This window comes from Centrocercus urophasianus, unplaced genomic scaffold, assembly GCF_019232065.1.
Source record: "Centrocercus urophasianus isolate 14NV4802_14NV808 unplaced genomic scaffold, USGS_Curo_1.0 seq_19, whole genome shotgun sequence".
NCBI classification, from domain to species: Eukaryota; Metazoa; Chordata; class Aves; order Galliformes; family Phasianidae; genus Centrocercus; species Centrocercus urophasianus.
Genome location: NW_024884744.1, coordinates 21171665 through 21184752, shown reverse-complemented (window position 1 = coordinate 21184752; position 13088 = coordinate 21171665). Strand labels below are relative to the sequence as shown.

The following is a 13088-nucleotide window of genomic DNA, read 5'->3' as shown; positions in this document are numbered from 1 at the left end:
TCCTTTCTAATCGATCTTCAGTGATCCTTAACACCTAGAACTATCCTCGTGCTCGCACTGCACAGGGAGCTTCACCTGAAGTGTTCATAGGAGAACTCCTCCAGTGTGTAAGGCTTCACTTTGAGATCCTCTTCATCAGGCTCCTCTATGTAGGAGTTCTGCGATGCTGTCCTCCTCTGGTCTGGAGACATCATCAGCAAACTCTGGAAGGACACAGCCATGTACAGATGTCAAGTGGACAGGCCCCTGACACCAGTGTTACTCAGCATCTGCATGCAGGTGGTGCACACTAAGAGGTGCACTCTGTGCTGCAAGGGGTGAGAGACTCACAAAGTGACTTCATAGACCTAACAGCAGTGGCCACCAAGATGTGTGATTATCTACAGCACAACGTGTTCAAACTGTACCTGCAGTTTGGGGTTTTTTTGCCCACTTATTGAGCTTCATGTTAGCACAATACCCAATATACTGTCTCCAAAACTGAAGAAAAAAAATATTAGCAGTGATCAGTGGGAAATCTTGTGTTCACTCTCTCAAAGCACTTGTTCTTTTAAAGCACCCTGTTATGCTTTGCAGAAAAATCTGTTTACGAGGATGGACAGTGATAGGACAAGGGGAATGGTGTTAAACTGAGACAGGGAGGTTTAGGTTGGATATGAGGAGGACGTTTTTCAGCCAGAGGGTGGTGAGGCACTGGAACAGGTTGCCCAAGGAGGCTGTGGATGCCCCATCCCTGCAGGCATTCAAGGCCAGGCTGGATGTGGCTCTGGGCAGCCTGGGCTGCTGGTTGGTGACCTGCACACAGCAGGGGTTGGAACTGGATGAGCACTGTGCTCCTTTGCAACCCAGGCCATTCTGAGTCTATGATTCTATAAAAAACACTGCTTTTATGCAGGAAAATTCAACTTCACACCTATGATCAGTTGCTATCAGTTCCAGGAACTGAACTCCCTGACAGCAAACAGATCATTATTTTGAAAGTCATTGCTTTGTAAAGCTGCAGCCTTCTCCTAGTTTGGGCTAGGTTTAGTTTTGTTTTCAGACAGTTCAGACAGGGCAGAAAGAAATGCTTTTGCATCAGTGGGAGACACAGAACTTGTCTGACTTTGGAGGAGCAATTAATTTCCACTTATAAGTTTAATCACAGTTAACCATTACTTATCTTCCAGTCTCTTCAAAGAGATTGTACAGCTTTTCTTACCAGTACTTGACTGCAGGGCTTTGTGAGAGAAGGAATGATGTACGTCTCCTCCAGAAATACATTCCCTGTTTTGCCTGTCCTGTCATTCTGGGCATAGATCCAGCCAGAGTTTGCATCTAGCCTTTTGTCCTCAGTCAAGATTAGCAAGTCTCCCTTCTTGAAGGACAGGATGGCAGGGTCTTCTGGAATACAGAATAAGGAAGTACTGTTCAGGCTTGACAGACCAATAAAATGCAAAGACGTTTCGACAAGAAAGACAAGAGAACTGTATTTTGAAGTCCTGAATTCAATTAGCAACAGTAAGTGGTTTGTGTAAATACAGCTAATCCTCCAGGAACACTTCAGAGAAATCAGTTAAATTTCCTATGCTGGCCTTATTTTTGATTTCAGTGAGGGCAACAGTAGAATTCCATTTGAATGAAATGGTTGCAGAATTTGTGTCTAGAGCTGGCAGCAAAGCATGGAAAGAAATTTTTCTGGGAAGTATTTCCAGGGAGCCCATCTCCAGCTTCCTACAGTAAGCAGGCTGAGTTGTTGGCCACTGCAAGGTCTAAACAAAATAGGCAAGTAGAAAGTAGGCTAATTTGTAAGCAAATGATTTGAATCACACTGCCTTATGCTCTGTATTACTCTGCTGACCACTGTATGTTATTCCTGGAGCAAAGCAACACTTGGCTAAACTTCTCCCACTTCTCTTTAAGCATTTTTAAACTAGTGCTGTGAGTTCTCTCAAGATTTCTTCCTTACCCTGTAGAACAGTTCTAGGACTCACCTTGGGATTTTTTCTCATGCATTGCCACAGCAAATCGTGATCTCTTCTTTAGCCCCTCCAGGAACATCACCACCAGTTCAGCAATGACAATGCTGTTCACAGATGTCAGGACAAACTCTTCGGCACGAAGGGTGATGAGAGTGCAACTCTGTCCAAATGATTTCACTGCCCTATGTATTATCAAGTAGTTTGTTAGAGAGCATCTGAAAAACATTGAGCTATCTGCAATCACAGCCGAGGTGGTAGACAACCCCATAGATCCTAATTTATTTTAGAAATTTATGGCTCTAAAGGACTGAAGTGGTTTAGGTTCTCCGGGCTCTACAATGTTTTGTACAAAAATACTTCACTCTAAACAAGAAAACACCCTTCTAATGGAACAACTGAGCAATAATAAAATCTCGTTTAGTTTCTTACACTATTCCAGCTGAGCAGTGTCATCTTTCCCTCCAAGGAAATGTCATCTTTCCCTCCACTGATTGGGAAGATTCAGCCATTTCATCATTTCCTTCCTAGGCTGCTCGGAACACGTCCCCCTTGTTTCCCAGACCCACCATTCCAGGTTCAGATGAAATCACTTAGGGGGATGGCAGAGAAAATATACCACCCTCTTACATGGAACCCCATTCTGAATACGAACAGGGCCTTCAGATCTTGCCTTTCTGGGGCACTCACCTGTTTGTATGGATGCCAGTTATCTCTGGGAAGGTCAGCTCAAGGAGCCGCTTTTCTGACTCATCCAAGAAGCAGATACCCTTCCAATTTACAGCAAGTATAAAGTGGTTCTTGGGCAAGCTGGGACCTGAAAATGCAGAAAAATAACACCTCCTTATCCATGCTGACATCTTCCTGTATTGAACTTACATCTGTCCATGTCTCTTAGGCTCAGGGTATTACCTGAAAACTTTGTGACTTCAAAGAATCTGGAGAAAAGCAAAGGCCACTGGAAGCGAGCAAAATCTACAAGTTGTTCCTTCACAGCCTGACGGGAGAGCCGGTCCTGTGTGTATGGGGCCTGCAGAAAAAGATCACCAGTTTTTTCTCAGCGAGTTCTGATTTGCATGATCTAGAGACAATCAAGAGCAGGTCTGCTCCAGGAGGGTCCCTGCAGCCCCCTGCTGTAAGTGATGTCAGCAGTACCTGAGGAAATTCAGACTGGGAAGCCTCCAGGCATAGAGCTTCATGCAGCTAAAGCTGCCTGTAGGCATGTGGATTCCAGATTTCCCTCAAATCTCCATTGGCTGATGAGAATCTAGCACATTTTGGGTGCTGTAACAATTATTCAGGTGCTATTTCCAGACTAAAATAGTATTTCATCCCATGCCCATCTTGACTCCATTAAAAGAGACTCTATTCAGACATTTAAATATACGTCATTCATTCCGGCTCATTGTTGAGCCCTGTATGGAAGAGTGAGTGGAAAGGTTCTCCTCTCTCCCACTCCTATTTGGAATATGCAATCTGAGGTGTTTTTTCTTTCCCTCAATGGACAATTCATAAATGGAAATGGCAAAGGAAGCAGAAGCTGGTGACTGAGTGTGGTTCCCCAGCAGCGCCAGACAAATCTCTTACCTTAGCATGTGCGTAGGTGATAAGGCTCACCCACTTTTCCAGGGGCTTGGACTTCAGCTGTTTCACTGGGATGCAGTCATGGAGCACTTTCTGCACAAGCTCATTGTGGATAGTATCTCCAAACTGGATGTAACAGTACTTGGCACCTATCTCCACCAAATCCTCCTCCTGAAACAATTAAGCCATTAAAAGAGGGTTACAAAGATGTCACAAAGCCCAGCTAACCTTGTTCAAGCTTGAAGGCAGTTTTCTCCATTTTTTTCTGGATAACTCTTGACAGCCACCCAGCATAAGGGATGAAAGCTTCAAAGAGATTATTAGCAAAGATATTTAAAAAGGACCTGAACTGCCCCTCTGAAACATGCCTCCTGCTGTCATGTGAACTGAATGTTGCAGGCAAAGAATTATTACAGCTGGCCATGCGACAGCTGGCACAATCACCTGGACTGCAATTGTCCATAGAAAGGAAGAGCTGTGCACAGCTGCTAGAAACTTTGTTCATCCTCTTGCTTTTAAATGCACAGGAAACGTTCATTCAGTTTGCTCTCTCTAGAGGAGGATAAGGAGACACACCTTCTCACAACGGTATTCTCCAAACCGGATCCCACGAATGACCTGGTGGTAAATGAGATCAGTGCTGACGGGATCCTCCTGGGAGTTGTGCCATGGGGTGAAAATTTCCTTCCGAAAGTAAAGTCTCCAGGGTGCGTGGCGTTCATGTGTGCCCCGCTCCTTCACCAGCTGCTCACACTGAGAGATGGCATCCAGGACATGATCCCGTCCTCCTCCCAGTGACCACACCTGGAACAAAGGGACGCTGCATTTACTGGCATGCCTGCATTGCATCTGAGTGGAGGACAGCAAAGCTAATGCTCCCAACACAAAATATAAGTATCTGAAAAGGTGGGTAGATGGATGTGGAAGTTGCACTTTGGTAATTACGTGTATTATGTGTAGGGGTGCTACTGGGGAAAATTAGCTGGAAGACAAAAAGGCATTGCTGCGATATTTGCAGTCTACTGGTTGTCTCCTTGTACTTTTGCTCATCCCTTGTATATCCCCTTAAGGATCCCCCATGCAAGTCTTGCTGTAATTTAAACTAAAATGATGAGAGAATTGTAGAATCCTGAGAATTGGAAGGGACGTCTGAAGACCATGTAGTCCAACTCCACTGCAATGAACAGGGACACCACAGCTGGATCAGGCTGCCTAGAGCCATGATGTCTGAACTATTGTTATTATTTTTTTTGTAAATGGAGCCTCAGTGAGTTGTCAAGATGTCATCCTGTTGTGTACATCTGTTCTCCAGTATTATAAATAAAAAGGCTAAAATGCCAGCATATGAGCTCATAATAGCAGCACTGGCAAAAACCACAGCTTTCAGTGTATGTGCCATGAGGCAGGGACTGCATCAGCAGTACTGTGACACAGGACAAGAAAGTTGTGTTCAGCAGTGCAGGTGGGAAGTCCATCTTTGAGCAGGCACTCTATCGTGTGAGACCTCCTAGTTTCACCCTACTGCATCAGCTCTGAGTGCTGCATGCATGGTCAGCAGGGGTGGGACCCTAGAACAGGGCAGGAACAGTACTGCGCTGCCCTGGGATTCAGCTGGTGTTCAGAACTGATTTGATTCAAACTCTGGGACAAGAACAGGGGTATGTCCAGGAGTTAGAGGTAGTCCTCACAGCAGTAACTCTACAGAAATAGAAGACAGCTTCAGTTCTACTTTTCTACACCTTACCTTATCAAACACAGCAATGTAGAGTGAAAAACCAAAGATATCCTTCAGTTTGGTTTTATCTGCTATGAACTGACAGATCTCTTTGGCAATGGAAGCAGAGTCTGCAGGGACAGTGATGCTCTGGCCATTCATCAGGGTGACATTAAACATAATGGGTTTCTTCTGCTTTGTTGCCTGCAAGCCAGAGGTAAATGAGAGAAATAATTGTGGGCAAACCTTATTTTCTTAAAAATCAAAGAAGGCATCTACATTTAGGAGTTCCATACCCTGTACGTTCACCCTAGTCAACACAGTGAACCTCCAAAGCTCACAGTTTCTTATAGCAAGTCTTAAGTATAAGTGATGTCCCTCGAGCAGCACTGGAATCCAGTTTCCAACTCCCCACAGCTCAGGGGAGCTGATTGAGTCAGGACTCAGAGTGAACTGACAGATTCTTCCTGAGGCCTTTTTAGCATGTTGACTTTTGGGTGTAGCCTCTTGTGCAGCAGCAGAGAGATGGACTGCAGCAAGTCTTTTGCCCAGGAGGATGCACGGTAGGCAATGGGGTCACCCAGATTTAGGAAGGAATAGAACTGAGATCTTCATTTACATATGTGAGTATGTATATTTAAATAATATATGTGAGTTTATTTATATTTAAATAATATATGTGATAATTTAAATAAATATGTGAGTATACATGAGTTCCAATTCCCAGTAGTAAGGCTGACATTTACAGGAAGGGGCAGGGCAATGTAACCCTAGCTATCATTCACACGTCCTCTCCCCATTTCAAAAGCATACGCCCTGCTCAGTTCCTTCCAAAAATGGTAGGTAGAGTTTCCAATAGTAAATTGTTATGGTCTGGAGCTCCTGTGTGTGTGCAAATCACAGCTGCAGCTCTTACTTATGTCTTCCATGGGGTTTAGGTTAATGGAACAGCCAGAAGAGCCATTTCTAAGAAGCTGTGCAGACTAACAAAGCTGTCTTCAAACCCCATGTGTCCATGATTGGACTTAGAAAGATCTGTTAGCATAGGTCAGTAAATGCAGTCTAGCATAAAATGACCCAGATCAATATAATTAAGCAAAAAGAAAAGTTACCTGAAGTTCCAGCCAGCTTGGAGGTTCAGTCCTTGCTCCATTGACATAGGTACGTCTTAGACGTTCAGCACAATATGGTGCATAGCCTGAGGGTCCATTGTGGATGAAATTCAGTAGGTACTGTATGCACAGAGCAAAAGGATGAATTAGGGAACATAAAACACTAGAAACCTTTTTTAGCTAATAGATTGGCTTAGAATGATCTTTGGAAAAGAAATACTGGAGAAACTGAGCTTTTAGAGTTTGTATGGCTTCGATATCTTGGATGATGTGACTTATATTTACATATTTGATCTGTACTTAGTGCAATCATGGGCCAGTCATTTGGTTATTTTTATGATTAAGAATATTCCTGGAGGTATTGATTTAGAAAAAGGGAACTGGAGGAAGTCAAGTGTTCCATGAATTCTGCACGGCTCACACTGTGGTGAAAGACTGGTGTTGAAATACGTCTTTGATTTGTGTCTGGTTTGTTGCAAGCTGTGTCCACCTGGCAGCATGTATGGTTTGAGCATTTATCATTTGAGCAAGGGTACTGAATGAAGATTCAGGGATATCTATGGACTCTGTATGCTCATGAGGCTGATGTCAACTTGGTTCCACTGTTTGTTTTTCTGTGGTGAGGTGGATTTATCCATCTAAATTTAGAAATTAAGGTATTAAAAATATATATTAAGGAGCTCAAATCCAAATCTATTTAGTTTTATGGGGCTTGGAGATACAGGGTAAGAACTGATAAAATATGTGGGGTTATTTTACACTGGACTTCTGAGTATACTTAATTACTAGTTTTGTAACTAAAGATGGGTTTAAAATGATGGAAAGCAGAAGTGGAGAGGTGCTAGATTCTTAAAGATCTCAAATAAGAGCTGTATCAACTGCAGTATCTAACTTGCACGGCAAGTCATGAAAAATAATTTGAGTACAGTGATTATTTCTTTAAATTACAAGATAAACATATGAGATGAGACCCTTCCTACTGAATCATAGCAGCAGCTGCTATGGCAGACAGATGTTTTACGTGGCTATTTGTGTCAAAACATTGCAAAACAAAAGAAACCAGGTCAGCTGAGGTATTTGCGCTGCTATAGGAAAGGTGAATAATGTACCTTCACAAATGTGTCTGAAGGGGGGAAACAACCAAGGCAAAGTGACAGAAGTATCCAGCCTCGAGCATAGCTGCTCCTGCTGCTGTTTTCAGTGAGTTGTTTGCAAATCTGGCAATAAATCTCATCTCTGTAATAAAACATGTGGAAGCAAAAGATAACGATGGTAGAAATAGACATTCCCATTGCAAACTTGATAGAAAGAAGTAGATCTGAGCTAGATTTAGCTACAATAACTAGGATACCACCTGTAGTGTACAGCTGGAAATAACTGGCTGTTATTGTTGGTAGGAAAAGGCTCAATGTAAGCCTATTGTCCTCTGCCCCTGGTTACTCAACCAGTTCAAGTTCAGTTCCGGTGCTGGAATTCCTGCTGTGACAAGCCAGGGAGCTGGGTGGGGACAACAGTTCCTGCTTCATCCAGATGCCAGATAGCACTGCTGACTCCCTTGTGTGAAGCTGGCTCTAAGCTCTCCACAGTATGTGGCTTGTGTCTCATGGCTCCTGTCTGTCAGTGCATGTGTGGGTTTGGGGACAAGGAGGAGGGGGGGCATCCTGCTTCATTTCATACTTTTAGGACACTGAGGAAACAATGGAGAGAGGCCTCAGATGTAAATGGTATTTGGCTTATGGTCTCAGCTATAGTGTTTGGTTTGGACTTTCAGTTGGGAATCTTCCAAACTTATCTATCAGAGATAAAAAAGGACATTTCCAGCACTAGAAAAGTGCCCCACGGATTTAGGAAGGGGGATTTCCTTGACGTAATGAGTGCTTCATCCTAGAAAGGAAGTGCAAGTTTCTTACCTGATGGCAGGGCGCAGAATTGCATTGCCAATGATGAAGTGCACTTTTTCTAGGTTGGACATGGGTCTCTCAGAGATTGAGCTGTCCTCCTGGAAACCCTCTTCTCCACTTTTCAGCTGGTCTGTCACCTGAAAGAAACCAGTCAGAGCTCTTGAGTGCTCTAGAAACCTTCCCTCTTACCAGGCAGCTGTGATAGAAATAAGAGACATTCCTTCTCAGTCATTCTGGCTAAAACTGTTCCCGCTGAGAGCAATGGCAGTTAGGAACAGATCTTACTCCCCACACAATCTAACTCCTAAAATACAGTGTTACTGCACTATTATTACTGGCTAGGAAAACATTTTGGTACGTCCTGTACAGCCCTAAGCACACGCTGGTTCAGTCTACTCAGGGCTCTGGGTAAACTGTTCTGTAATATCAACAATTCACAGTCATAAACTGTTCACCCTCTCCAGCAGTAAGGGTTGAAGTGAATCTGCCAGAGAATGAGCATCAATGCACATTGGATGAAGCTCCAGGCAAAGAGACTGAAGGGCCATTTATTGCTAGTTCTTACCTTCCCTGTCAACTTGGAGGACCGTTTCAGCTTCAGGGAAGAGATGCTCTTGGATATCTTGTTATCCTTTTTGCTTTCTCTCTACAACAAATATTGCCAATATAGGAAATTATGCACAGCAAGAACTATTCATGGAGAAAGGAAAGATAGACAAATGGAGATGTTTTTGTTTTGCCCTCTCTGGCCAGAAGGAGCTGTGTTGTCCTCCTGGGACTGACCCTGCATCCTTTTGCAATTCTGCTATTTCAAGTACAGCAGCATGCAAAGGTTCCTCAGCTTTTCTGTCTCAGTAGAACAGCATAGAAACCAGGGAAAGTATATGAAAATACAAGCATAGCTTGATCATCTCACCATATCCGGGCTGTCATTCTTGAACTGGACTTGATTTTTCCTGCCAAGTGTGTCATATATCTGTGTCATCACAGAACCGCTCTTGCTGGCGTTCTTGGCAAACATTGTTGGCTCTGGTAGGTCCCCCATGAACCTCAGGATGATAACCCACACAACTAGAGAAGCCTGCAGAGACAGGAGGCACAGTCAGACCCTGCCAAGTGCACAAAATGCCTCACGCTATTTCTTCCTTCTTTTACCCAGTTCAGGCTGTTAATCCCTGTATCTTCCTGCCGTTCACACCTGAAGTTTACTTTCTTGTCCAACCACATGAGCAACATTCACAACACTCTCAGCAAGACGGTGCAGCTCTAGTGAGAATATCAGATATGCTCTGTGGTTGCTCAGCTCTCAGCACTCCTCTTTACTGGCACTTCATAGGTGTGCTGTGGCTGGAGCGAAAAAGAGAAACTGTCGCTGAACAGCACTCTGCCTTTACCCACCTGGACAGAGAAGCAGTGCTGCAAGATCTTCCAGGAGCCTTGACACCCAGAAATAGTAAGCAAAGCTTTTTGCAGCATTCTACAAGGATGCTTAGCATCAAAAAACCTCCCCTTCTTCACCCTTCTGTGATTTAACAGGAAAATCTGGAGGCCCAGGTTGCCTGTCCAGTCCTAGCTTACAGACAGAAACCCTCTTAAGAGCAGAGAGTTAGGCAAGCTCTGATGCTTCCTCTGTCCACTTTTGGACTCAAGGGCATCTGAAGAAGTCACAGTAAACCTCAGAGTGCTCAGACTAAAGGCGACCAAAGATCTTGTGCTAGGCAGGCATCTATGTGCAAAGGCAGGCATCTGCTTGCAAAGCACCACAAAACGCTGATGTGAACAACTACTTTCATACAAGTGATTAGGAGTATCTGCTTGGCTCTAAAGTCTCTGGACTGTGCCTGAGGTGAGGGGAGCAGGTTGATCAACAAGGAGCAAGATACCAGGACGTTGTCCTTGTCATCATGGTAGAGTAATGGGTGCCGCAGCGGTTTCCGGATGTGCGTATGCGTAGATGACCCCTGGAAATAAGTAGCTGCAAACTTTGGGAAGGTGTAGTCTTCCAAGCCATCTGCTTCCTCTTCTAGCTCCACGCTCATAGGAATCATGTCCAGGTCTACTTCTTCCAGCTTGCTGGGCTTTGTTTCCAAATCCTGTACAGAACACGAGGAAGAAAAGGACTTGGGGGTTCTGGTGGACAAAAACCTGGGCTTGAGCCAGCAGTGTGCACCTGCAGCCTGGAAGGCCAACCGCACCCTGGGCTGCACCAACAGAGGGGTGGCAGCAGGGAGAGGGAGGGGTTGTCTCCTCTGCTCTGCCCTCATGAGGCCCCATCTGGAGTACTGTGATCAGCCCCAGTGCAGGAGGGATGCAGAGCTGTTGAAGCAGGTCCAAAGGAGGGCCACAAAGATCATCAAATGGCTGAAGCACCTCTCCTATGAAGATAGGATGAGAGAGCTCAGCCTGTTCAGCTTGGAGAAGGCTCTGGGGAGACCTCATTGCAGCCTTGCAGTACTTAAAGGGGAACTTATAAATGGGAGGAAGATTGAGTTTCTCCATGGACAGAAAGTGACAGGACAAGGGGAATGATTTCAAACTTAAAGAGATTTAGATGAGATGTGAGGGAAATTTTTTACTCAGAGGATGGTGAGCACAGGCTGCCAGAGAAACTGTGGACGTCTCGTTCCCTGAGGTGCTCAAGGCCAGGCTGGATGGGGCTTTGGGCAGCCAGTTTGGATGGGGCCCCCAGCCTCACAGCAGGGGGGTTGGAACTAGATGATCTTTAACGTCCTTTCCAGCCTAAGCCATTCTGTTATTCTGTGGTAAGAAGCATCTTTTTCTCTCTTATCTGATATTTTATGTACTTTCCAGCTAACACTAAAGCCATTTTTCAGCCACCACCAACAGACTATTGGGACTCAGTCTGTTCTCCTGCCTTGGTCTTCAGCTGACCAAGAACACTGCTGGTTGCAAAATGCAGGTTCTGTCTTATTGCTCACATCCTGTACTAACCCAGACCATTCTATTCTATTCTACTCACTCTCCCTACTCCATCTGTCCAAATGGACATCAGTAGATAGTAGATGTACAGCCAGTTCTTCAGCTATCAGTCAAATGCTGCTTTTCAGAACATGAGGTAACTTAGGTCATGAACTTCCAGCTTGTGCCAGCTGGAAAATCAGTGAGAGCACAAGAAGCAGATCATGTAGCTGGTGCCAAAATGGACAGAATGGCATTATTTGGTGGGGGTCTACTGGGATAAGGAAATAAGTGTGACGACACACAGTCCCTCCATGGCCAAAAACTTTGGGAACTGACCTCTGAAAGCAGGTTCCCCAAGAGACTGTACAGTTCAGTAAATAGAATTGACCACTGATGGAATTCTAACAGATTTGTTAAATTTACACGAACATGACCACTGTACCTCAAAGCCTAGAGGAGCCTGTCCTTCTTGGCCTCCAATCATAGAAGGTAAAAACCCAAAAATTTTGTCCACCATCTCCTGGTCACTGATAACATCATAATTTGTGCGTCTGTCGACAAAATCATCATTCATCCTTTGTCCTTCTTCCTCCTCCTTTTCTTCCAGAGTAGCCAGGTGTTCCTTTAAACATAGAAATTCATAAAGCATGATTGGAACATCATTCTGCTAAAAGAAATGGGTGTGAGGATAAAACACAATTACAAAGTGCTTTGCTCCTACAGCTGTCTTTGTAGACTGTTGATCTATTAATAATAATGTTCTACATTCAAGAACTGCATCACTTAGCAATTATACAGGAAAAGCGTATTATGTTCACTGTTCTTTAGCTGACACACCTACCTTTTCTAACCTCACAGCTTCTTCCCTTGCTTTCACTGGGCCAAGGATGCTAATGAGACGTTCCTCCTCTTCCAAGCGGATATTCCTTGCTTCCAGCTTGACCTTGTTCTGTAGGAACAGAACCATTCTGTTACTGTTTTCAAAACTGCTGAGCAAGTTACACCACTAGCAAGCTGTCCACACCAGGGTTTTATCCCAACAGGGACAATTCCATTTAGGGAATGAGCCACGGGCAGAGATCTGCTAACTGGCTTTATCTTGTTTGTACAAGATATAATACAGAAAGAAAACCACAGCCAAGAGTTTCCATGTCAATAGATGGCCAAGGTAGTAAGCAAAGGACTTTATCTGGTAGTGCATACCAACGTACACTACATCAGGATTCCCTGAGTGTCATTATCAGGCCTTGCTGTAGAAATTAATCTTCCTTTGCAGGAATGATTTTTATCCTTTTATTCTCCCTTCTGTCAAAAACATTTCTGCTCTGTCATTGAGGTTCCGATCCGTGGAAATGAACATAGGAAGAACGTGTAAATAAGATCATACCTGCTTTTGTACCTCAAAATAAAATGTTCCAAAATAAATATCCGCATCTGGTGCTATGCTATGGCAACACTTAGTGGTCATCATGCCTCAGAACCTCACAGAAACAATGTCATGTTGACAAAATATCTGGACACGTACGTATACCCCCCTCTTCATCCTCTGTGAAGTTTGGCAAGCAAACATGCCCCTTGTATATGCCTGTATATAACACAAACAGCTTCCATCTGTGCTGCTACCTTTTGACGTATTAGATAGCCACGGCATGCAGCCTGAAACCTGATGATGTGTGCCCGGGCTGTTTCATACTGCTTAGCAAGCTGCCGGCTCCGGTAGAGGGCCTGCAGGCGCCCAAAGCCCAGCATAATCTGTAGGAGGTGGAGAAAAAAAGAAGTGATCATGATTCAATCAAGTGAGTCTGGGGTTCAGTGAGATGAGTAGAAGACGACAAAGTTCTGCAGCTGGATAAAGACATTGGGAGAGGTTAAGGGAATACTGCCATCCAAGGGAATA

The 13088-nt window shown here is 44.3% G+C and overlaps 1 protein-coding gene across 1 annotated transcript in view; it reads right to left on the bottom strand.

The window, feature by feature from the left end:
* The window catches only part of MYO7B (myosin VIIB), a 48504-nt gene that overhangs the window by 13659 nt on the left and 21757 nt on the right, over nucleotides 1-13088 (bottom strand). Inside the window, 18 exon segments of the mRNA XM_042821058.1 lie at nucleotides 76-203; nucleotides 1202-1383; nucleotides 1974-2143; nucleotides 2649-2775; nucleotides 2871-2988; nucleotides 3546-3713; nucleotides 4119-4346; nucleotides 5287-5460; nucleotides 6369-6488; nucleotides 7478-7604; nucleotides 8279-8406; nucleotides 8835-8915; nucleotides 9186-9350; nucleotides 10153-10362; nucleotides 11634-11813; nucleotides 12033-12140; nucleotides 12815-12945; nucleotide 13088. The exon segment at nucleotide 13088 is cut by the window's right edge and continues 82 nt beyond it. Coding sequence (XP_042676992.1) covers nucleotides 76-203; nucleotides 1202-1383; nucleotides 1974-2143; nucleotides 2649-2775; nucleotides 2871-2988; nucleotides 3546-3713; nucleotides 4119-4346; nucleotides 5287-5460; nucleotides 6369-6488; nucleotides 7478-7604; nucleotides 8279-8406; nucleotides 8835-8915; nucleotides 9186-9350; nucleotides 10153-10362; nucleotides 11634-11813; nucleotides 12033-12140; nucleotides 12815-12945; nucleotide 13088 — 2546 coding nt within the window.